Source organism: Loxodonta africana, chromosome 4, assembly GCF_030014295.1.
Source record: "Loxodonta africana isolate mLoxAfr1 chromosome 4, mLoxAfr1.hap2, whole genome shotgun sequence".
NCBI classification, from domain to species: Eukaryota; Metazoa; Chordata; class Mammalia; order Proboscidea; family Elephantidae; genus Loxodonta; species Loxodonta africana.
In genome coordinates, this window is record NC_087345.1 from 91,942,203 (window position 1) to 91,967,331 (window position 25,129).

General features: G+C 53.2%; 1 protein-coding gene across 2 annotated transcripts; it reads right to left on the reverse strand.

Annotated features, from left to right (window-relative positions):
- Positions 1-753: 753 nt before the first annotated feature.
- ASIC1 (acid sensing ion channel subunit 1) lies at positions 754-22,822 on the reverse strand. Of its 2 annotated transcripts, XM_064284245.1 has the most exons (11): positions 22,461-22,822; positions 21,490-21,685; positions 5,058-5,208; positions 4,310-4,437; positions 3,874-4,024; positions 3,396-3,452; positions 2,819-2,972; positions 2,298-2,389; positions 1,374-1,453; positions 1,186-1,290; positions 754-1,001 (listed from the first exon to the last, which is right to left on the reverse strand). In XM_064284245.1, the coding sequence occupies exons 1-11, from the start codon at positions 22,820-22,822 to the stop codon at positions 897-899; spliced, it is 1,581 nt and encodes a 526-aa protein (XP_064140315.1). In that variant the 3' UTR covers positions 754-896. The 2 variants fall into 2 exon arrangements, with proteins under 2 accessions (XP_064140315.1, XP_064140316.1); XM_064284246.1 differs by lacking the exons at positions 21,490-21,685; positions 22,461-22,822 and adding an exon at positions 8,230-9,004.
- Positions 22,823-25,129: the final 2,307 nt, after the last annotated feature.

Genomic DNA, 25,129 nt, shown 5'->3' on the forward strand with positions numbered 1-25,129 from the left:
GGTTGTTGAGAGAAGCAAATGGAGTTGGGGAAGCAGACTTGGGGGAGTTCCATAAGAAAATTTATGGATGTGGCCCTCTGCAGGGGCCCCTGGGAGACGGACCAGTGAGGTCAGGCACCAGTGCTCCTCTCCCTGAGCTGGAAGCCAACCAGCGGGGTCTTTTATGGGACAGTGGAGGCTGTCTCTTGGGATTTCTCTCCAGCAGCTACAGCTCTGGGGTGAGGGTGAGCTTGTAGGTATCAGGATGTGGCCTACAGCACCAGGGCCACACCTTGCCCCCATATCTACTTCTTCAGTGAATCCCCCCACCCAGCCCCCTAAAGACTCCACATGGTGTGAGGGGATGGGACTGGGGTCTTAGATCCTGCCCAGAGACTTGGGGTTGGGTAGGTCACTGGGCTGAGAGGGTCGCTTAAGGCTGGGGAAGCTCCCTTCCACTAGCCCTCCCCCTCAAGGTACATTCTCTGGTTTCAGGAAAACTACAGACCCCGGGGGGAATCCCCTCCACCCCCCACTGGGAGAGGACTTTGGTGACTGGTGGCAGCAAATGTAGGTGGACACTCAGATGACAGACAGCCAGACAGACAGAATTCAGGCTGGGAGCTGGGGGAGGCAGCATGGGGCAGAGAGGGGCAGCCTAAGGTCCCTTGCCCCTTTCTCTCTTTTTAGTGTCTCTTAGATTAGTTTTGTTAAAAATTAAAAGAATGGAATAGAGGCAGGGAGAAGACCCTAAGGTCAAGACTCCTTCCTCACCACAGACAAGAAGAAAGGACTGCCTAGGAATGGGGGGCTGCCCTTAGAGTGGGGGGTGAGTCCCCAAGACAGATGGGGGCAGCAGGCCCCGTTGCTCTTCTAGCCCTCCCCATCTAGGCCTTTGGTACAGTGGCCTGCAGGGCTCAGCAGGTAAAGTCTTCAAACGTGCCTCGGGCCGGATGGTGAGGTAGGATGTTGGCAGCGTAAGTCATTCCAGCAGGATGGCCACGGAGGCTCTCGCACGGGTTCTAGGAGAAGGGCACAGGATAGGGACTGGTTATCGGAAGGGTTCTAGGAGAAGGGCACAGGATAGGGACTGGCTCTGGGGCGTGGGGGAGGGAAAGGAGAGAAGAGGCCAAGGGCGGGGTGGCTGGTCCTGGGGCGGTGGGGGAGGAAGGCGGTGGGGAGGGCGCCCCTCGCTTGCTCCCTCACGTGTCTCTTGACGTCATCCAGGCTGAGGGCCACGCCCTTATCGGCACTACTCCTTTTGGCTTCCTTCTGACACTTCCCTCGTCGGCACAGCTTGTGCTTAATGACCTGCAATGGGGGTGCAGCGTGGGGGTGGGTGGGCTGGAATCCCGCCCCCGTGGCCCCGGCCCCGGGCCTCCCAGCCGGCTCACCTCATAGGCGTAGTCAAAGAGCTCCAGCACCGTGAGGATGCTGGCGCCGATGAACAGCCCCATCTGGCCCCCAATGTCACCTGCAGGAGCGGCGGGGAGGTCAGTGGGGTCCGGACACTTTGGAGGCCAGCCGGGCTCACTGGGACAGGGGTGGGCAGGTCGTATTCGCAAGGGGATTGGTAGCCTTCGTACAGAAGGAGCGCAAAGCCAGATTCTAGAGGGATTTTTCTTTTCTTCCCATAATGGTTAAGTCCTACGGCTGCTGACCAAAGGGTCGGCAGTTGGAATCCACCAGGCGCTCCTTGGAAACTCTATGGGGCAGTTCTACTCTGTCCTATATACGCTATGGGTCGGAATCGACTCGATGGCACTGTTTTTTTTTTTTTTTTTTAATGCTTTTCTGCATTTTTCTACTTTTCTAGAACAGGTAATATTTCAGGAAAAACAATTGTTTACAAAATAACCGAACACTCTCAGTGTCTGGGCCAACTTTCAGGGATATGTACGATAGTCCCACATCCACCCCTTGCCCGGCGCTCATGGACATAGGCCTGTCTCTAAAAGAAGCCTTGGAGCCCTGGTGGCACAGTGGTTAAAGCAATGGACTGCTAACTGAAAGGTCGGCAGTTGGAAACTACCAGCCTCCCTGCAGGAGAAAGATGTGGCAGTCTACTTCTGTTGAGATTTACAGCCTTGGAAACCCTATGAGGTCAGTATGAGTTGGAATCGACTTGACAGCAGTGGGTTTTTGGACGAGAAGTGTCAGCCTCCTCTTCTCACCACATACTGAGACAATAGGATTTGGGGAAAGGCCCCTAGGGGTGGGGGAGCCTCCTGTGACAGAGGTAAGCACCCTGCTTTGGGTGGTGGGGGCCAGGCCATGTCCGTAGCACTGGAAGGGAACAGGTGCCATCAGTAGCTCACCCAGGAGCCCTGCAATCTCATAGGCCTTCTTCTGCTCAATGGTCTCATAGTTGAGGACTTCAAAGAAAATGTCCAGCACCAGGATGTTCTCCCTGCAGTGGGGTTGGGGGAGGAGACCTAGGTTCAAGTCATATCTCTGTCCCTTACTAATTGGGTGACCTTAGCAAGTTAACCTCTCAGAATCTAAGTCTCCATATCTATAAAATGAGATGCTAATGGAGCTACCTGCTTTGTGGGGTTGCTGAGGGTTAAAGGATATGTTCTGTACAAAAAGATACTATGCGCACTGGGAAGTGTGAACTGATCACACTTACAGCAGTGAGGATGAAGATAGAAGACCAAGCAGGGAGTGGGGAGAAAGGGGCTTTCCTCCTGCTTATTCTGACTTGATCTTCCCTCTATACCCACCCCAGTCTCTTTGGGTCTTCCCCATGTCATCTCAGCTTCCTCCTGCCTGTCTCCCATCAGACCCCTCATACCCTTCACAGTCCCCAGCTTAAGGTCACAGTCAGAGCCCTTACCCTATGTACTGCTCAGACTTGTTGAATTTTTTGGCCAGGTACTTGGCTGAAGCTTTGCTGGGGATCTTGACCATGGACAGCTCCTTGCCGTAGCGGGTCAGGTTGCAGGGCATTTCGCACACGCAGTACTCCTGGTCCTTTTCCACCAGGAAATCTGCACCCGAGCCAGGTGGGAGGCGCCAGTTGAGTGGTGGTCTTCTCCCAGCACCTTGCCCAAGGGAACCCTAGGCCCCCCGTCTCTTTTCCTGCCCTTCACCTCAGCCGGGTGGCCACCCGTTGCTGATCCTCTCCCAGCCTCCCCATGAGTATTTCTTAATTCTAAATCTCATTCCTTCAAGTCCCTGCAGGGTCAACCACCTGAGGTGCTGATGAGTGGGGGTGAGGGCCCCTCCCAGGTGACCCCACTAATTTTTCATAGGGGCCTTCTGTAATGCTGTTCCCTGCCTTGTTAAAGGGGAGGGTGAAGCCTGGTCCAGGAGTTATTTGAAGTTTCTGGGAGCTTGGTCTGAAATATCTGCGTATGTGGCTGGCAGCACCTCCTTTCCTCCCCTAGACTGTCCAGCGCAGGGGCACTTACCCAGAGCAGGATCTGCACACTCCTTATACTGCTCTGGAGTGCAGTATGGGGCATCCCCTACAGGGGAGAAAAGACAGTGTTGCAGGGTGGAGATTAAGGGAGTCTTTTTTTTGTAGTGGTGGTAGTGCCAAAGGCCTAGAATATAGAAGCTTATAGAGGATGAGAGGGTAGAACTAGCCCAACTCCCTGTCTGTCCTGAGCTGAACCCCCCCCCCCGCCGCCGCCAAACACACATACAGTCTATCCCTCCTGGACCCTTCCCGCCCATTCTTGTGGACTCAATCCTTCCCCATTACAGGCAGGAATTAAGGCCAGAGAGACGAAAGCCAGATTGGTATGGATTGAGGCTGGAAATGGGGTAGGGAGAAGCCAGCTGGTCTTGCTTCCAGGTTGGCAGGAGGTTGATGGATGAGAAGCTGATGAAGGGCGGAGCAGGCTAAGGGGCCCTAGGACTGTGCTCGGAGCTCTGTGGCCTGACCTGGCATGTGTACCATACGGCAGTTGCAATTCTCCACCAGGTAGCGCGTCTCACAGTCAATGCGGCAGGCGGTGATGCTGTAGGAGTCGAAGAAATCCGAGTCCATGGTAACAGCTTTGCAGGTGCCCCAAGGTGGGGGCAGATAGATGAGCTGCTGGGAGAGCCAGGGAGCTGGGGGGGAGGATGTGGGGACTTCTCCCAAGTCTCCTTAGTGTGCTTCTCCAATAAGACTCAGAACTCAGGAGTCCTGCCCCCTCTCCCTCTGCAGGCTCTGAGTTTATACAGCATTCTCGTTCATTAGATCATTCATGCTTCCAACTAGCCAGATGACCATCCAGGCCCTAGCTCATCTGTCCCTCCCATTACTGACCACCCACCACATCATCATGACCCCTAAACACCACACCCTGGGGCTAGCCTCCCGTGGCCCTCTCACCCGCTGCTCCTGGCAGGCCACGAAGGTCTGGAACCCTGGAGCCACACCAAACCCCAGCTGGTCGATGAAAGGAGGTTCATCCTGACTATGGATCTGTACTTTGATGCCCGCCTCAAAGGACGTCTCATCTGTGGGAATGAAGGGTGTGTGTGTTGGGAGGGCTTCAGACTCCTTAGTCTCCTTCAGAGCTGGGGACATCCTACATCTCCTGGGAATAAGCAAGCATATGCTTTGGCTGGGAGGTCTGTAGGGTCCTAGCCCACCCTAGCCTCCTTCTGGATCCAACAGTCCCCTGCTGCTCCATGACCCCTGCAACCTTGTTGCCTCCTTTCTTACCTGGCTTCTGTTATATATTCTGGGGGTTTCAGATTCTTTTTCACAGATTGTTACTATCTCAGACTTCCTCCCTTCCCTCCTATCTGTCTCTGCCCCAAGGCCTCTGAGACCAGACAGACAGCAGGCAACCAGAGAAGAGAGGGAGTTATTTATAGAGCAAGTGGCAGCCACTGATGGAAAAGGATGGCTGGTTACCTTGGAGAGTAACTGAGCCAAGAAGGGAGAGCCACAGATATGTGAGTGTGGAAGACAGGTAGGGTCGGGAGACAGAGATGCTGGGAGGAAGGGAGAAGGACCTGAGCTCTGCCTCAGGCTCCACAATGGAGCCCAGGAGTGCCCTCGCTGAGGCTGGGTCTGGGAGCCGCGAGAGATGGAGCCCAGGACCAGGTGGCCCCTGAGGAGAATGACATACCAGTCTCCCCCCACACAGGCAGGTACTCGTCCTGCTGGATGTCCAGCATGATTTCCAGCCCATTGCCTGTTCCACCCTTCATGGTCTTCAGCCGTGGCCGCCCATCTCGGCCGGAGTTGAACGTGTAGCACTTCCCATACCGCGTGAAGACCTGTTGGAGCAGAGTGGAGAGCCTGATGTCCTGCCAGCATCCCTGCCCAGCAAGTTCCCAGGCCCCCCGAGCTGCTAGCATCTCAACACCCTTCAAGAACGATTCCTTCTGTACAACTCATTCTCCATTTGCACCCCTCTCCCACCCATTCTCCACCCTTCTTTGCCCTGCTGTTTGGCCTGGAAAGCTGACCCCTGAGTTCGCTTGCCACCTGGATGGACTTCCAGTTGGGTTTGGCCAATGGGAGGCATCCGAATAGGATCAGAGGATGTGAGGAAAGAGAGATCAGGTACTCATCCTTCCCCACTCCCCACCCCTCCGTAGTTTGGTAGTGGTTTCACCATCAGTGCCTGTAGATCCTGCAGCAGGCCTCCCTCCATAGCACTGTTTCCTCTCTCTACTTCTTCAGCTGATGTTGTTTTTAGGTGCTGTCGGGTCAGTTCCGACTCATAGCAACCCTATACCTGTACCATACCTGTTGCCGTCTAGTCGATTCTGACTTATAGGACAGAGTAAAACTGCCCCATAGGGTTTCCAAGGAGTGGCTGATGGATTTGAACTGCCAACCTTTTGGTTAGCAGCGGAGCTCTTAACTACTATGCCACCAGGGCTACAATTTCCAACTATTGTCAGTGCCTCAGCCTCCCCCGTGGTTTCCTTAACCCTGCGCACAACTCTGTAAGGAGTCCCTTGTTAAAGTCTTTTCATTGAACTGCCTGAGTAGCAAGCTTTTCCCTGCAAGGACCATGACATATATGCCTCCTTCACTAAGAAACTATCACTGCCAGACCCCCAGTCCCTCCTTGAACTCCTCCCCTCAGGCTCAAGCTCCTGGGGCGCTTCTGAAACATTTCGTCTCTTCTGGATTTCACCCCAGGCATCTGAAATCCTGCTCTCCCCAAGACCAGCCTCCAAACTAAGCTAAGCTTTTTGGTTTCCTCCAGCAATTAGCCCCTTATGTTCATCATTGTCCCATAGACCAAAAAACCAAACCAAACCCATTGCTGCTAGTCGATTCCAACTCTTAGCGACACTATAGGACAGAGTAGAACTGCCCCATACAGTTTCCAAGGAGCACTTGGTGAATTCAAACTGCTGACCTTTTGATTAGCAGCTGTAGCTCTTAACCACTATACCACCAGGGTTTCTGTCCCTTAGGCACTAGGGCCCCAAAGTAGACCCAGTTGCCATGCCAAGGACCATGACCACCCAAGCTCCAGCACTGTTTCACCAGGCATTTGGGACTGACTGCCCAGAGCGTAGCATATTTGGTCATCCCTTTGCAGAACTGTGGAGGCCTCAGAAGAGCTCTCAGCTGTGGGGCAGGCTTCCCAACTTTCTCCCCACTCCATGCCCCAGTGTGACTCTTATCACAGCTCTTATTACATAGCCACATAGAGAAGAGCGAGCCAATTCTTCATGGACCTTTAACCACAGCTTCCCTAAATGTCCCAAGTTCCTACAAGTGGGGTGGGTGTGCTCTTACTACTGCTGGGTGGTGACAGAGTCCAGAAAGCAAATCATAAAGTGAGCACAGACACAGCCCAGAGAAAAGGAGAGACAAAGAGTTTCAGGGTAGACTTGAGCAAGGGGTGGGGATGGGAATAGCTAGGAAATAGTCTTTGACCCTACCCCCTTTCTAGAACAGCTTCCTCCACCCCCAACCAGAAAACATTCTGGTCTCTCCAGAAATGAGCCTGAGAGATAACTCAGAGGACTTCAAATCCCTCCGCCCCACTACCAGTTTCCATGACACTCAGCTCCAGGCTGACCACACACCCAGACTTTACACTCCAACTTGAGGTGGTTAATGCCGGCTGGGAGCCCTAAAGAGGGCTGTGTTGCTAAGCAGAGGTTTGCTGCTGCCACCTGGTGGTTTTGGGTGAGAAATGTCTGCTCTTTGGCCCAGAGGAACCCTCTTCCTCCCATCTCCCTGTTACCTCTTGGCCTGCCTGAGGTCCAATGGCCAGAATCTTCCATGTCCCTGCCTGTCTGCAGTCAGTCCGTGAGGCACTATATGATGATACCCACTTGCTCCTACACTAGGGAGAAGCCAGGGACTAATAGATGGGTGTATGGAGAGGGAAGGCCTTGGGCATCTGGGAGAGGGGGCAGGAAAGGAGTCCAGCCAGACAGAGCCAGAAGCCAGATTAGAGAGAGGATGGGGTGCTGGCCAGTCCCTCAGACCTCAATAGGTCCCTAGGTGGGAGGGCTGAGAGGGAGGCAGACTCTCCCAGGGCCGACCTCCCCAAGGAGAAAGAGGTCCCTGGTTCCTTGGTCAGAGCTGGAGGGGAGATAAGTGATTCAGAGGAGGCCTGTTGTTCACCACACACACACACACACACACACACACACACACACACACACACACACTCATATACCCAGCAGGGGACAGGGAGCAGGGAGCCTGGAGGAGGGAGCACAGGAAGAACAAATAAGGGTGCTCACTGCTGTGGGAGCTGCTGACATGCTGATGAGGGGCGTGGTGGGTCGGAGGTAGGGGCTGACTCCCCTGCTGCCCTGCCCCCTCCACCTCCTGGTCCTGCACCTCCAGAGACTAGATGGCACCTGCTCCAGCTCAGTCCAGGGGTGACGGTCAAAATAGTTAACAACTGGCCAGGTGCAGGCACCCACCAATAGATCAAAGGTTGACCTCACAGGTGGAGCAAGGTCCTGGGGCCCTGCTGGGTCACAGCTAGGTCTGGGGAAGGGCTGGAGAGGCTAGAGGATATTCAGGGAAACACCAGGTGCCTCAGGGCAGCAACTAGTTACCAACCAGTACAGATATATTTCAAGATTCCAACAGGGAGAACGGTACTGATGTAGATCTGGGAATATTAGCCTAGCACCAGATCCTGGGGCTCCCAGGCAAGCTCTGCCCAGGACTCTTTGGGGCATGTCACAGAGCTTGAGCAGGCCAGGTGGAGGGGGTGGCATGGTCACCAGCCCCAGGAGGTGATGGTCAGGATGAACCGTGGCAGACACCCATGGGTACTGTGCCAGGTATGGGCCTCCACTCACCACCGAGAAGTTATGAGGGCCGCAGGGCCCCCCGCAGTAGGAGCAATAGAGCAGCATGTCCTCCAGCCGGTGGCAGGAGCGATTGTAGAACCGATGCAGGTTAAAAGGCTCCCCAGAGAAGGCCTCAGGCCCCGGTGGGGCAAGGGGCACCCCAGGGTCATCACTTTCATCCAGCCCCAGCATGGGAGCCAGGTAGAGCAAGTCGGGGTAGCTGAGCTGAGACAGCCGCACAGCATTAGTGTTGCACAGGGTGACCGCCGGGAAGGCCAGCTCCGTGGTGGCCACCTCATCTAGCAGAGTCACGTGTGGGTAGCTGAGGTAATAAGCAACACGGTCGCCTACCTGGCACAGGAAGGCACCCAGTGCCAGGACAAAGGCCACTGCCCATAGGGCCTGCCTAGGCCCTAGACCCCCTTCCACAAAGACGTGGCTGGCACCATGGAGTGTGCAGCTCTTGGCAAAGGCCACCAAGTCCACAGGCAAATCCCCCTCACTGGCCTCCGCCTTCGCTGTCTCCTTTTCCTTCTCCTCTTCTTCTTCCTCGTTGGATTCTGAGTTATCCCGTTGCTGCCGCTGGCGGGGACCCCAAACATCTCCCAAGGGCCCTGGAGCCTCCTCTCCAGAGGAGAATGACACAGAGCAGAAGATCTGGATAGGCATCTTCTTCAGGGGCTTCCTGGTACCAGGGTCTTGGCAAGAGAAAGGGGAAGGTGCTGTGGGGAAGGGATGCAATCCCAGGCAGGATCCAGCAGTGCCAGTCACCTAGCCTATCCGTCAGGTCTCTGAGCCTGGCTGGCTGTCCTTCCTTGCTGAGGCCTCTGTGGCAATGTGGTTGAAGCAGGGCGGGGCGTGAGAGGAGGACCAGCCTGGCCTGCCAGGGAGGGCGGTAATCTGGGCTGATGAATAATTGATGGCAATGAGAAAGGGAGGCTGATGGGGAGGAGCGGGGCTCGGAGCCCCTTTCCTTTCACCAGCTTCAGCAGGACAGAGAGGGTTGAAGACAGAGTAGAAAGCTCTAGAGGATCCCAGGGGTCCAGCCTAGGGCTGGGGCTCCTGGTCCTCATTTTACCGAGGTGAGGTTGGCCCAGCACCCACTGCCAGGATGACCTCAAGCACCCAGCAACTCTCCCCCTGCCCCCAATATACACACTCTTGCTATCTCATCCACAATCTCTTTCCTCAGTTTCTATACTTCAATTCTGAGTCCCCTCATTCTCTCCTGGCCAGGTTATTCCTCTAGGATATCTGTGCCCCAAACACCCTAAAGGCATTCTCTCAGATCCCTGATTCCTCTCTAATTCCCTGACTCATAGTCCCCCCAATTATTTCATTAACCCCCGGTTTCCCTGATATACCCTTAGACCCAGTTCCCCCCCTACTTATCTCTTTGACCCCCCTCAATTCCCTTCCAATCGCTTCCTGGACCCCAATTTATTTTCAGTTACTCATTTCCCCTGCAGTCACGCCTTTGACCTCCAATTTCCCTCAACCAGTCCCTGACCCCCATTTCTCCTCCCCTTGCTCCCCTGACCTCCAGCTCTACTTCAGGTCAGCACCCTCCCCCATGCTGAGCTGCACTTAGGTCACTTTCCCCAGGACTGCCCCCCCTTCTCCTTTCTGTGGCTTGTGGGGCAGCCCAGGTTCCATTAGCAGAGGCCTCTCACTGACCACAGACCCATTTGTGGCCAGTTCTGGGCACTGGGGGGAGGGACCCCATCTCCTGCAGCTGAAAAGCTTCCTGGCAGCTCCCACTACCCTCCCAGCTTGCCCACCCCCTAACAGTACAGGAGAGGAGCTCGAGGAATTTTCTCCTGGTGGGTAGAAGAAACTGAGGTCAGAGCAGAGACAGGCCTGGGTCAGGTGGGGAGTACTGGCAATGAAACTGGGTTGCTCCCCAAACCATCAGCCTCGCAGACCCCCCATTCCCTCAGTTTTGAGGCTCCCTCTGCCCTCAATTTGCATTTTCTGCCCCCAGGCCCCTGGCCCCTCTATGTGCTTTGATTACTCAGGGCTACTAGTTGAGGAACTTGAGCCACCAGCCAACTCTCCAGGGCCAAGAAGGTGACCTGAGGGAGGGAGAGGGAGAGAGGGAGGTAAAATGGATTAACCCTTCCTGTATAGGGCCAGAGGAGGAGCACTGGGGGCTGGACAAGTCCCCTGGGATGTCTCCATTCCTTTACCATCCCGCAACCCCAGGCAGATTCCCCCTCCTCTTTCTCCTCTCTCCCCTGTTCCCACACACCTTCACTTTTCCATTTGCATGCTGAGATCCTGGGGCATATTGGGGATAGGAGGCAAGGTGCCAGGTTCCAGCAGAACTGATTGATGTGGGACCTTTGGCCTCAGCTTTGCTGCCAGGGACACAGAGGCCCCAGAAGAAGAGGAGCCTTGATGATCTGGCCCCTTTCCATCCTTACCACACTGGCCTCAGACTGGCCTCATCATCTCTTGCCTAAACAACAGCATCACAACTGGTCTCCCTATCTCCCTGCCTCCCTGCAGTCTCTCCTCACTCAGTCCATGCCTTGTAATTCTGACCATTATTCTGCTTAAAGACCTTTTTTTACTCCCCAGTATCTCTGGGTAAAATCCAAACCCCTCAGGAGGACCTACAAGGTCTTTGCAAGCTGAAAGCATTTACCCTCCAGTCTCACCTCCTACCTCTCTACCCTCCAGCATACAGTCCAGCCACCATGACCTTCTTCCCATTCTCCAAACACACTAGGCTTGTTCACTACATCCAGAAAATTCCTATTCATTTTTCAAGATCCTACTCATACATAACCTCCTCCAAGAAGCCTTCCCTGACTCTGTGGGGCATAGTTAGTGTCCACCCAGGAAAAAGACTGATGGGTCCAGTTCTGCTCAAGGCCCTTCAGGGGTGGGTAATGCTAAGAGCTCCTTGAGGGACTGTGAGAATAAAAGAGTAGGACCCAGAGACCACGCAGAGAAACAGGAAAAGGAAAGACCAGGAATCCCTAATGCTACAGTGGCTGGAGACAGATAAGTGAGAAGATAAGAACACCCATACGTTATTGCAGAGATAGGAGAGAGAGCCTCCCCACCTGCCCCTGCTGTCGTCCTCTGGCTTTTCTGTTCCCTGTCCTGTGTGCATTTTCTTCCTCCCTACCAGACCTTAAGCTCCCAGAGGGCATGGTATGCCTTCTTTGTATCTCCTCATAACACGTTCTAGAACTATGTTCCAGACTTGGGTTGGAGGCCAGCAGGCCCAGTCTGAGTCTTGAAGTGGGCACGCTGTGGCTGCTTATGCATTCTGTGCCCAATAGAGGGCATTGCCACCCTCCTTCAGACTTGTCCTGTAAAGGAAAGTAGATTGGACTTCCAGAGGGAAGGAACTGAGGCAGGGGGAGCTTTTAGCTTGAGGCTCCCACCAGGGAGAAGGGCAAGTACACATGTAAAGGACAGTGAGTTGGCTGGACAGCTCTTCCCCACCGCCAACACAAAGACCCACATTGCACACCTACATATCACTATACAAATACATAGACCTTTTGTGGAGCAACAAGGAAACAGTCACAGACACAACTGTACTTCCTCCCTTCTCCATCTTTGCTCGCCTAACAGTCTCTCCCACCATCATCTAAGTTCCAGTGACAAATCCAAAGTTTTCACAGTAATGGGGTGATGAGGAAATATCCAGCAGCACGTGCCCCCCAAGCATACACAAAGGACCCCAAGTAAAAATACACACAGAACTCTCCTCAATTCTGAATCCTCTGTCCATGGACACAACCCTCCCCCATGTCATTCCCCACCCCATGCCTCTCGTCAACTATGTGTGATGACTATATAGTTTCTGGCTTTCTCTCTGTTTCTTTCTGAACCTAACCGCTCACACATCTGTAGAATAGCTCGTGGGTTTCAATTGATATCTCATAGGATCCTTGTACAACTCAGTGAAATATGCAGATGTGCGTAAATTCACCCCCATATGACAAATGAGGAAACTGAGGCACCAAGAGCAAGTAGTGGGATTGAGACTAGAATTGAGTCATCCATCTCCAAATCCCTCATTCTTCATTCTCTCATTTACTCATCAAACATTTCCTGAATGTCTATGAGCTAAGGACACAATGGAGACAAATCATGGAGCTTACTGTCTAATGGGGGAGACAGACATCAATTTTAAAAAATTACAAAAATAAATGTTTAATTACAAACTATGATAAGTGCTATGAAAGAAATAATATGTTTCCATGGGGGCGAATGTCAGGGGAACCTGGCCCAGACTGGGGAATCAAAGAAGGATTTACTGAGGAAATGATGTTTGAATTACAATCTAAAGAAGTAGTTAGGTAAAGGTCTGTGTGCATGTATGTGTTGCAGGGAGGGGGTAGTCCAGACAGAGAACAGAATCTATGAAAAAACCCTGAGGAGAGAGGTCTGAGAGAAGGCTGTTGTGGATAGAAAGGTGGGCAAGAGCAGACTGGAGAGTCAGGCAGGACCCAGACCACGTAGAGCCTCAAAGGCCACAGCAAAGACTGTGGTCCAAGAGCAATGTGAGACAACCTGTGAAACCATTCCAGGCGATGAGATCTGGATTTTGAAAAGACTACTCTGGCTGCAGAGTGAAGGGTGGGCTGGAGGAGCCAGCGGGGCTGCCAGGAGACCTGTTAAGCAGCCACTGCAGTGGTACAGGTGACAATGGAGCAGCTTAGAACAGGTTGGTAGAGTGAGAGGAGGAAGAATACACTGGAGAAATGCTTAGGAGGCAAGATGGGGAGACTCTGTCAAGGGAGGTGAGGAAGATGGATTGTTAGGGATGGTTTCTGGTTTGCATAACTGGGTGGATGGTAGGGTGGCTCACCAGATCAGGACGCAGGTAAAGGACTAGTTTAGGAGGTAAGATGATGAATTTGGCTTTGTACATGCTGGTTTTAGGGAGCCTTGAGACATCCAAGTGGAGATGTTAAGTGAGAAATTGGCCAATGGTACTGATGCTAAGAGGAGAGAGCTGGGCTGAGATATAAATTTGGCAGTTGTCGGTGTGTAGATGGTAATTGAAGTCATGAGTGAAGATGAGATTGCCCAAGAATAGAATATCAAGTAAAAAAAAAAAAATAGAAAAAAAGAAAGGCCTAGTTTGGCAGTATCCACTAAAGCTAAACAGAATCTTACCCTATGACTTAGCCATAGCTTCTACTTATATACTCAAAATAAATGAGTGCATATGTCAACCAAAAGACATGTACAAAAATGTTCATAGTAGCTTTATTTATACTAGTCAAAACTAGTAACAACCCAAATGTCTAGCCACAGTCAAATAGATAAATTGTGGTATATTCATATAATGAGCTATTACATGGCATTGAAAGAGAACCAACTACTGCTACAAACAACAAAGTGGCTGAATTTCACAGAAATCATCATAAGCAAAAGAAGGCAGACACAAAAGAGTATATACTGGATGGAGTATACATATACTCTATGACGTTCACCCCCCACGTATACCAATGTAAAAATTCATCAAGCGGTAGACTTACAATTTAAAAGAAGAGCAAAGCTTGGGACTGAGCCTTGAGTAGTGCCAACATTTAATGGCCAAGCAGAAGAGAATGAACTGGCAGAGAATGAGAAGGAGTGGCTACAAGCAGGAGGAACACCAGGAAAGTGTGGTTGTCAGGAAAGACAGTCGTTCAAAAAGGAGATGATGGCCAACTATTTTGAATGCTATTAAGAGATCAAGGATAAAAAAGTGTTTGTTGGATTTGGCAACATGGGAGTCACTAAAAGCCTTAGCTAGAACCATTTTGGTGGAGTGGTGGGGATGGGGGAAGAAGACAGCCTGGAGTGGATTAGACAATACATGAGACAGAAGAAAACAGAGATGGTGGAATATGTACATCACTTTTAGGAACTTTGTGAAGAAGCAAAGACATAGTATGGGAATTGGAGGGTGCTGTAAAATTGAAAGAGGTTTGCTTTTTGATCTTTATCTTAGCCCAAAACCTGATAGATAGTACCAAAAAAAAAAAAAAAAAAAACACATGCTGACCCCATGTGTTACAGAGTAGGACCGATCCATAAGATTTTCTTGGCTGTAATCTTTATGGTCACCATGAGTCGGAATTGACTCAACAGCAAATAACAATAACAATAACAATAATCTTTATGGAAGCAGATTGCCAGGTCTTTCTTATGTGGTGCTGCTGAGTGGTTTTGAACTGCCAACCTTTAGGGTGGAGGGGTGGGGAGGAGAAGGAGCACTTCCAAGCTTTGGGCCTTCTTGTTAGTAGTGAAGTGCAAACCGTTGGCAGCACCCAGGGACTTCAGTACAAAGTAAGTGCTCAATAAAAGTTAGCTGTCATTATAGTTACATATTTTAAGAATCTTTAGTGTGTTTCAATGTTGATGGAAAGGTTCTACTTGAGAAGCAGCCACTGACTGTAGAGGAGGGAGAGACATACTTTATTAGGGTAAAGTTCCCAAAAAGGCAGAAGGGGATGGAATGGAAAGAATAGGTCAATGTTTTGTCCTAGATAAGATGGATGGTCCCCCTGGGGTTTGGTACCCAGAAGAAGGGGGAGAGCTTGTCTGAGGCTTCTGTTTTCTTTGTAAAGGGGGAGGCAAGGTCTTAAGGTAGCTGTTTGAGAAGAATGGAGAAGTTTGTAGTAGTAGTTGGAGAGAGCAAGCTGACCAGAAAACATGGTGGGGTTGCCAACAATGCTGCAGGTCCATTGAAAGATATTGATCTTCAACACAATGTGTTACCAGGCTCCCCTGTTGTGTGACTTCCTCTGCTAGAGCTTGGTTGTGCTAGTGCCACCCTGAGGAAAGCCAGTGGTGGATTCATCTATGGTTGGGGCTTGGCCAGATGGTGCAGTGAAAAGGCACAGGGGTCAAAAGACTTGGTGCACTCAGGCTATGGGGGCAGGGTTCTTAGGATCTCCCTCTTGCACCCTTTCCTTTCCCTTCCTGCCTTACCACAGGGCATGGGCACCTGGGGAGCCTGGGAATTCTTGTCCACCACACAATCCTGCTCTCACAGTCACACACAAAGAACCTGGACTTAGAGTATCTGAGGTCAAGGTCCCATTCTCTCATTTACTGGCTGTGTGACCTCAGGCAAGTCACATAACCTCTCTGAGCCTCAGTTTTCTCATCTTTCAAATGAAGATACTAATATCCTTCCTGCCTCCCAGAATTATGAGGATCACATGAGCTAAAGCATGACAGGGAATTTGTCAACAGCGAAGCACAGCTGAAAGAGATGATAATTTTGCTGGTATGTGCTCCACATGAGACCAGAGGTTTGCCTGCACACAAGCCCTCTCCCACAGCCATACGTACCGAGCTCGGTATGTGTGTCCCTGTGCACATCCGCACACTTCCAATTCACACTCTTGTCTACATCCACATTCTCTTTCAGACACACACAGAGGTGCACACTTGTGCTCACACACTTGGGCACATATGCAGTGAGTGTGTCAGGAGGAAGGCTGGGCTGGCTGCTCTCCGTGGTCAAGGCCACTGCAGCAGGCTCTTCCCTAGGGATGTTCCCAGTCTGGCACACTGGTTTGACACACCAGTGAGAGACATACAACACTAAGCTCCTCAGCCCAAACCTCCCAGGCCCCCAGACTGTCAGCCACACAGAGGGGGTGTAGAAGTGAAGGGTGGGAGAGGTTTTTCTTTCCAAGAACTCAGAGGATCTCAGAAAGATCACAGCTTGCCCTCTTTCTCCCTCAGGAGTGGCCTTGGAAACCCTGGGGTAGTGTAGTCTCTGTCTTTATAGTTTCTCAAGGGAACATCACTTCAGTGTGAACACACAGCAGCTTCATCCTCATTTCTAAGTTTTCCATGAGGATATGTTGTCTGATACATGCAGCCAGGAAAGTTGGTCCTACACATGAACCAGTGTGGGCCTAACTGGAGAGCCCCAGAGAGGCTGAAGGAGGGGCCAGCCCTTAACAAAGAGAGTTTAACGAAGTGCTGAGCGCTTCCCCCCACCCTTGCAAAATAGCAACGGGCCTGGAAGCTGAGATATGGAGCCAGGTGGAACTATGTCCAAAATAGAACCCAGGAGTCCTAATGGCCAGCCCCATCCTCTCCACCTGGACTAGGTATCAATTCTCGTTTTTGCTGCCCTTTCCCAGTTTTGCCTCCCAGAGCCTCCACCCAAGGTCCTGACTAGAAGTTTCTCAGCCAGAGGGAGAGGCTCCCTGAAGATGACGGAAGGCTTTGGGGGGGCGGGGGGCACGGGCGGTAGGGAGGCCTGGGCCAAGGCAGGAAAATTACTCCTGCTGTAGAGAACAGGGCTGGTTCATCAGATGGGGAGGGTGGGATGGGGTGGGTCAGACACCAGCACATTCTATAAAACTGGAATTTTCTGAATAGCTGAGCTGGGCAGGGGAGTTTAGAAAGAAATTCAGGACCACACCTAGATTTTGAGGGTCCCCTCATCTCTACCACATTACTCCTTGCTCAGAAGCCCAACCACTTCCTTCAGTAGAACCCTTAACCCCTTCATCTCTGGGCCTGCACTGAACTCTAAGTTCCCTGAAGGCAGGGACAGAGTCTGCCTGTTTACCACTGTACATACCCCTGCACCCAGCAAAGGGCCTGGCACTTATAAGTGGTTCTGTCTGTTCCAGGAATGAATAAAGTAGCACTCAACAAAGTGAAGCCCGACACTCCCCAACCCCAGTTCCTCATTCCCAACAGTTAATCTTCACCTCCACTCCCAAAGTTCAAGTTGTTTTCCACAAAGTGGAAGCCTGCTCAGATGCAACCACCACGCACAACTTCTCTTCAGGCCTCATCCTCTGCTCCTGACCACACACTGGGTGCAGGCTAGTTCTCCACAGGCTGGGCTGAGGAGAAGACCCAAAGCTTGGAAGTGCTCCTCCTCCTCCACACCCCTCCTTTCTGGGCTCTGCCCCCAGAGACACTTAGTTACTTACATCAATTTCCTATTACTTTAGCCAATGGCCAGGAGATCTATTAGCTAGAGTGGCCTCTTAGCTGATGGAAGTCTGGGAAAGGAGTGGAGTCAGGAATGGCTGGGAATCCAAGTTACCTAAAGGATGTTTATGCAAGTATGTATGTGAGAGAGAGAAAGGGAGAGAGAGACACCAACCTGGGATCCCCTGGACTCCTGCAATTTGTTCTGCCCCTTCACCACCCCAGTCTCCTTTTCCCAACCTCCTATATCTAGCTCATGCACTTCCTAGAGATGGGAAGGGTAAGGCAGGAGGGGTATCCAAGAATTCCTAAGTTAAACTCTCCACTCCAGTCTCTCTTAACCCTCTGCAGTCTGTGCATGCCTCCCACTTCCCCTAAAGCAGACCACTCAGGCCCTGGGTAGGGTAGCCCATGACTCTTTCTGTTGTCTGGGCAATTTTTTCTCTCAGCAGCAGCACCCCACACTTCCTGCCTGGCTGGAGGGAACAGAACCCTGCTGTAACCCTCCCCAGGGACTCGTTGTCTGTGGGTGTCAGTGAAGGGGTGGAGCATATCAGCTCCCATGCTGGTCCTGGCTCACCATGGGACACCCCCCCCCATCCCTGGCTCTGCTTGGTTTCAAATTACCTCTCCCTTCTCCTTCTGTGTCCCAGGATCACCCACCCACACTGGCCTCTCATGTCAGCATCTCACCTCCCCAGGGGCTCCAGGATGCAGGAGGGAATATCAAACCCTAGGGGGATTTCTGTGCCCCATGCCCTCAGTCCATTTCCCCTCTGGGGGATTCCTTTCCCCACTCCAAGGCCCTGGGGGAGACCCTTGTTGGCCCTCCAGGGATTCCTGGCCCCCTATCTCTTGCCCCCCAGTTCCTCCCAGTTCTCAAGAGAGACTACTATACCCACAGCACACTCAGCCCCAGGATTTCCATTCTCTGCTCTCCCCTTCCTTCTCTTCCAGGGTCCAGAAATGAATTCCTGCTTCTCTCTCCCCTATGTAAAGGCTCTGGATCTCGGCTGGAGGAGGGGAGGTGGCATAGGGCAGACTGAGCAACCATCTGCCAGCCCCCTCCCCTTGGTGCTGCTCAACATTCCAGCCACATCGGCAGCTCCCACTGCCAGGGACTGATAAGGTGCAGCTGGAGGCTGGCACCAGCTGCGACTGTGCTCATTCCCCAGCCCCCGCCCAGACAGCTGCACCCCCAGCCCTCCTCCATAGAACCCCTGCCCTGCCTTGGCCTGGCTGGCCTCAAGGTAGGGTGGAAGAGTGGAGTTTCAGACCCTGTTGCCCTGGCAACCGAGCATCTCACCAGGAAGGAAAGGAGATGGCCAGGGAAGAGGAGGCCCCACAGTTGGGCCTTTGGTTGCTCTTTTGGTAGCTCAGGAGGGAGCCTACCCAGCCCAATTGCTGTGGGGGTACTCCACCCATTGTCTGTCTGCCACTTTAGCTCCAAAGCATTTCTAAACCAGTTTTCTTCCAGATTTAGCCAAGGCTCCCCACATTCACGCTCCCAAGCTGACTCACATCTGGGGGGATGGACCCTGGTCAAACACTCGGTGACCACCAGTCCATCCCCTGTGGTAGAGCTGGATTCAAAAGCACATCTGGGAGGATCTTTCTGCCACTGCAGACTCCAGTCAGGGGATCTGAGGGCTTTGAGGGACCGAAGCAACCCCTAGCCTCCAGCTGCAACTTTTCCATTCCTGGAAGTGGGCTCTTATTGTTTGGATGAGGTTTGCCCTTGGGAATCCACAGAAGAGTTTACATTTACCCATGTGTACTATATCTGGCAAACACTTTCAGTGAGGGCATGGACCTCTTTAAGAACTCTGTTCTCCAGGTTGCAGAAGACTGCCAAGATGTTTTCCCCTAAGTCCTAACCCTACCGACAGATGTTTCTTGTCAGTGCCACAACTGCCAAGGACCTAGATACACACCCCCACAAACCTCTGGACCTGGCAGAAGAAGGACAAGGAGAATCAGATATTAATTATGAGACTAAGGAAAGGAGAGAAAGAGGGAGCACCAGGTAGGGAGAGTCCAGGCCCCTTGGGACAGGGGAGCTGGAAGAGACTGCTAAGGACTTTCTTCTCTACCAAGGAGATGTCAGACAAGGACTCACATCTGGAATATATGTTTGAGCAGAAGTGGTAGAGTCCTTGACGCGGAAAGGAGCTGCCAGTTAGGTCAACCAGAGAGGGTAGAGGGAGAAGGCGGGCTGAGTGGTTTGGGTCTACCCAGATTCAGGGCTAGGTCTTTGACATAGGCTGAGAAACCTATGAAGACCAGGTTTTCCCTGACAGCTGCAAAACAAGAAGTGCCACAGTGGGGCCTGCAGGCCCAGTATGAGGAAGAACTGAGATTACTTCAGAAATTGTGAAGCAATCATATCTCCATCTGGCTGCTTAGAATTGTCCCCTCAGACAACATGGGCCAATCACATTTGAGTATCTTCATTACCATAAACCAAATATGCCTCAGCATTACCACTACAATCCTTCTGAACACAACGGACAAATGGAGCCTCAACTGAGCACTTTGTATAGACTAACTGTATCTCAACCTTACACCTTAACACCTTCCCAGGTTGAGTCAAATTCTCCAGCTTTCTTGGTGGTCCCTTCTGCCTGCAGCTTGAGGTGTGTTGGGATGGGGGAGGGCTTTGGCTTTCACTTCCATCTTCACCTACAGTTCTACTACTCTTGGGAATATGGTTGGTGGATGAGCCTGGGAACCCACTTGGTCTCAGGCTCTGGGGAACCCAGGACTCTCCTGTTATAAAGAAGGAAAAGAGGTAAGGAAGTTGTGCTTGCATCCAGGCTAACATTCCCATCATCTTGGCTCAGCAAGAAGTGTGGTCATGTAATGTTTGTCCAGGAGGATGGACAAAGTCCCATGAAATGGGTCGGAAGAGCAGCGCTTAAAGAGATTGGGAAGTCCTGTGTCACTTCAGCAGGAAAGACCATGTATTACCATGGCTCCAGCCTTTCTACATGAACAGATACAGTTCATGTCTCCACAATGCTGGGAGGAAGCAAGCAAGTTGGGAAAGAAATGAGCAGAGAGAGAAAGGGAGATTGGAGAGTGGAAAGTTAGGAGTACGCATGGAGTGCAAGAGTGGCCTAGGGGAGACTGGGTTTTGAAAGAGCAGTGAAAGAACTGGAAATGGACACAATAATTCCAGGGTCAGCACTATTAACGCGCTGGGACTTATGGAGGCATGAATTATAATCCTGAATCTGTCAGTAACCAGCTCTGTGATCTTGGGCAACTCACTGTACCTCTCTGTACCTCAGTCCAAGCATTTATAAAATGGAGATAATATGGCTGATTCTATTAAAGAGAATTGAGGGACAGCCTGGCAATTATTCTGAAGAATTACAAGTGCTGTCCTCTCACTTAGTGTTATTATTCATACATGGTTTTAGCTCTGATCTCTTGCTACCCTCTTCCTGGTTCGTAGCCCTTCTTAGGAATCTGTGTGTCTCATCCAGGGTCACTTGGCACATCCGATACCAAAGTAGGCTCCCCCACACCCTCCCTGGGATGCTCGCTTTAAGGCAGTCCCATTGATGGGGTGTAGGGTGTTTGTGGGAGCATCTCCACCTTAAGAAGTGAAAGGAGACTCCAGTTTAGCCATGACTGTGCATCCTGAATCATCTCCCTTCCTCAGGCCTGGCTCTGCGGCTCTTTCTGACAATGAGAGTTGGGTGAAGCCTAAATAGGGTATGTGTGTGCGTGTGTGCGTGTGTGCATGCGTGTGTGTGTGTGTGTATGAGAAGGCTGGCCCAAAGAGAATGACGTGTATTTAAGAGCAAGTTTCCCTTACGTCCCATGTTTCACAGTGCTTCTCAAACTTTGTGTGTTCAGATCTGAATTATAATAAGTAAATGCAGATTCTGATTCAGTAGCACTGGGGGTGGGGTGATGGTGGTGAAATTCTGCTTTTCTTTCAAACTCCCAGATCTGATGTTGATGTTGCTGGTTCTTGGACCTCACTCCAAATAGCAAGGCCAAAGCTTACCCACCATTACCTCCAGCTCTATCACCTGTGTATGGCACAGAAGGTAAGCTTGGTAAGGTCTAGAAGTGGGAGTGTGTGTGTGTGCATGTGTGTGTTGTATGCTACAGACTCTTCCACCATCATGGACGCAAGCCTGAGGTCAGGCCCTCACACTGAGCAAATGTGCCCCTGTGCTAAGCAACAACCCTTCCTGGTAGAGGGGTGACGCACAGTTCCCTCTTCTAGAGTAGCCTGCTCCTCTCCTCCTCCTCCTCTTCTTCCTGCTCCTCTGGGGCCAGGCTGATGTAATGGCCCACACCAGGGGACTCACTCACCACTTTGAAGTCTTCAGCGCTACAAACCTCGCCCCGGAAATGGCAGGAGAGCAGCATGTCGCGAATGTCGTGCCCCGCACGGTCATAGAACTCGCGCATATTGAAGGGCTTGGGCTTGAAGCTGCGGAAGTTGGCCTTGTCCTGCAATATCTCCAGCTGCTTTTCATCTGCCATCTGTGTGTCTGGTATCTCATACCTGGAGCCCAAGGGTGAGCGGTGTAGAGATCAGCATGACCTTCGGTTCCTGCCTTCCTTTGGCCTCCAACATCCCATACCCAAATTGGGGGGTGAGGGAGGAGCACCTCCCCTTGGGAATCAGGCCTGGACATGGGCAAGGAAGGAGAGCTGGGCATGTCCAGAGGACCTGCCACATGGGGTCTGAGAAGACAGGAGGATTTGTAGTGGCTGCCCAGGGAGTAGCACATCTCAGCACATGGGAAAGAGGGAGCATGGATAAGGGTGGAATGGGCAGAGAGAGGGGGGCAGGAGCTATGGCTTTATATTATAGTCTCTATATCTGCCAGGCACCCCTTGGAAACTCTACGGGGCAGTTCTACTGTATCCTGTAGGGCCGCTATGAGTCGGTAATCGACTTGATAGCAATGGGTTTTATACTTTAAAGATGGTCTAGCCCCTCCCCCATCCCTGGAGTGAGGAGAAGGTCAAGACATAGTTGGGGAGGGGAGGAATGTCACTCCAGAGAGCGTGATGATGTCTCACAAATCTGGTTGAGTGGGGGCAGAGCTATTTTAGACTGTGCTGGGATCAGAGATGGGGTGCCTTTAATTGGGTGCTCAGCAGGACCCCAACTCCTCTGCTTTGAGTGGCAGGTTTGGGGAGGGCTGGAAGGCAGAGTTGGCTGGTCTGTATTGTGGGACAGGGAGGGAGGCAAGCACTCTGATGGCATGCCTGGTAGTCAGGACTCAAGCAACTCCAGGAGTGGAGCTGGAGGGTGGGTGGGAGCCACCCACCTGTTGTTGAGCAGGGCCAGCAGTTCTCCGGCATGGTACAGGTCATTCTTGGAGACTTGGCTAAAACGGAACTCATTGAGGTTGCACAGCGTGACGGCAGGGAAGGTGAGCTGGGAGGCCGCCACCTCGTCGAGCTTGGTGACGTGGTGGTAGTGGAAGTAGTACTGCACACGCTCGGTGCACACGCATAGCAGCACAGCCAGTGAGCCCAGGAAGCACAGGGCCCACAACGCCCGCTTCAGCGACAGCCGCTCGTAGGAGAAGATGTGGGCCAGGCCGTGCAGCGTGGAGCTACTGGCAAAGGCCTGGATGCTCACCGGCTGGACGCCACCCACCTCTTCCTCCTCGGCCTTCAGTTCCATCCTGGCCAAGGGGGTCCTGGGGAAGGAGGAGTCTGTCATTGTCCTGGGATGGGGCCCCTCCAAATGCATCCAGAATTCCTGTTTCCAGAAGTCACTGCCTCTGGGGTAGAGGAGACTGTCCTGATGTGTGAGCCCAGAGGTGCTGGCAGAGGGACACACTCCCAGGACAGGGTTCCTCCAAATGCAGGTTCTCAGGGTAGGGGGCCGGCGGGGGGCGGGGGCGGGGGTTGATCAGGCCAAGAGAAACCTCTCCCAGAAAAGCTTCCCCAGCCAGGGCAGACCCCAGATGCAGTCACTATGGGTGAGAGGGAAGTCCTGATGTTCCCACAGGCAGGCAGGCACAGGAGTTCCCTCCAGATGTGGGGTTACTCTGGGACAGGAATGTCCACCCCATTCTGGAGGGAAAAACTCCCTCAGATGGGCTGAACCTGGGGTCAAGAGCCCTTAGTCAAGAGTGTCCCCAGGACTGGGCTCTCCCTCTGTTGACTAAACCTGGGCCAGAACCCTTCCCCTTTTGCCCCCTAGGGAGGTGGGTTATATCTGGGGAGGCGCCCAGCCTGGGTTCTCACCTGCGGGTGCCTTCAGTTCTCATATCGGCGCAGGCTGCATGTGTGTATGTTTGGGGGGGGGTTGGGGGTGGCCGTGGGAGTGGAGGGCAACCCGAGGTGGACGGAAATGGGGTGGGGGCGGTTCCCTATGACAGGGAACTGTCCCCGCCCCAGACGCAACCCCCCCCCCCTCCGGCTTCTCGTCGCAGCCAGATCCCCTGCTTGGCCCGGCCCCCGCCCCCCGCCCCAGCCACCCTGCCGCCCCAGCAGCTGGGGAAAGCGAGAGGGCAGGAAAGACCGGGCTTAGGGCGCTGGGGAGCCCCGCGGCCAAAGGCACGGGCATCGGAGACCCACCTGAGGGGGCTTCGGGAGGCCGGCAGCCGGCGGCGGGTCCTGGGGCGCTGGGCCGGACGCGGGCTCAGCGCCGAGCCACTGAGGGGCTCATGGCCCGGAGCCGGAGCGGCGACTGCCGCGGCACGCCGCGCAGAGCCCTGCAGGAAGCTACCCGCCCTGCCCGGCTCGGCTCAGCTCTGCCGCCCGCGCGCGCTCGCTGGCTCGCTCGCTGGCCTCGGCTCCGTCCGCCGGCCCGGCTCGGCGCGGCGCGCGGTGCTCTCAGCCCCGGGATCTGCAGGGATCCATCGTCCGGCCGGGAGGCGGCGGGAGGGAGGGGGAAGGGAGAGGGTGCGCGTGCGCGCCTACGAGTGTCTGCGAGGGTGTCTCTGGGCCGGTGTGCGCGCGGGGCGCCCGGACAGGGGAGCGGGACCGAGGGCTCCCCCCGCTGGCTAGCCCCCTCCTCCCAGCGGCTCTCGGTAGCACTGCCTCCCTCCGGCCCCGGGCCGTCTCTCTGCCTCCGAGGCCCTATGGCTTTTGGATGTGACTATGTGTGGTGTGTGCGCGCGTGTGTGCGCGCAGGAGGGAGGGTGTCTGCCCCCAGCGTCCCCCTCCCCGCGCTGTCTCCTTCGGATCGATGCTCCTGCCTCTCAGCTGCTGCTTCCTCTGGTGGCACGCACACACGCACACACACACAGAGCTCCGAGTCACACTTGACTGATTCGAGCACTTGCCCGTGTGGGGACACACACACACACACACATACAGTACGGAGTCACACCACACCACTCCCAGCCACACACACACCCCACAGACACCTACGCATCCCAGAGGCCTGGAACAACGGCAGGCACTCACAGGCTTACACATATTCACCTGTTCTTATCCATGCTCCCCATTTACATGTGACACATACACACACGTGTACCCAGACCTCCTTTTGTAGCCCTGGAGTCGCCTGGGGGGGGGCATGCTTGCAGCCCCTCAGCCTTAAATCTCTAAAGGAACAGAGAGAAGGAGGGAGAAGTAGCCAGAGGTCAAGAGAATTTGAAGAGAAGTAGGGAGATGGGCAAAGGGACTGAGAGGAGGGGGACAGGGTGAGGAAAGATGCAGGGGGTAGGATGGAGTAGGAGTCTGGGGCAGTGAACCCAGTCTGGGGGCTGCTCTTGTAGCTCTCACCTCTCCCCTTCGTTCCTTCTCCTCCTCCTCTCTGAGAGGCCTTGGGGGGCCCTCCGTATCCAATTAACAGAAAAGGAGCAATCAAGGGGAAGTTGTTAATTTGCTGATGCACATTAGAGGCTCTTAGCACAGAGGCTGTTGAGGTCTGATGGTGTCAGATGATGAGAAGGGGGGTGTGTGGACCAGGATTCCATCTCTAGCGGGTACTCGCAGGCTAGTGCAGCCCTGAGAGAAGGAAGGTGAGAGGCCT

Bases quoted from the DNA above. Each gene is read 5' to 3' on its own strand.
- ASIC1 (XM_064284246.1), bottom strand. From the start codon at position 8,889: ATGCCTATCCAGATCTTCTGCTCTGTGTCATTCTCCTCTGGAGAGGAG. The intron at 4,438-5,057 runs GTATGTCATTCT...TCATTCCCACAG, and splicing joins GCCTGTGTGGGGGGAGACTG to ATGAGACGTCCTTTGAGGCG. The intron at 2,973-3,395 runs GTAAGTGCCCCT...GCTCGGGTGCAG, and splicing joins GTGTGCAGATCCTGCTCTGG to ATTTCCTGGTGGAAAAGGAC.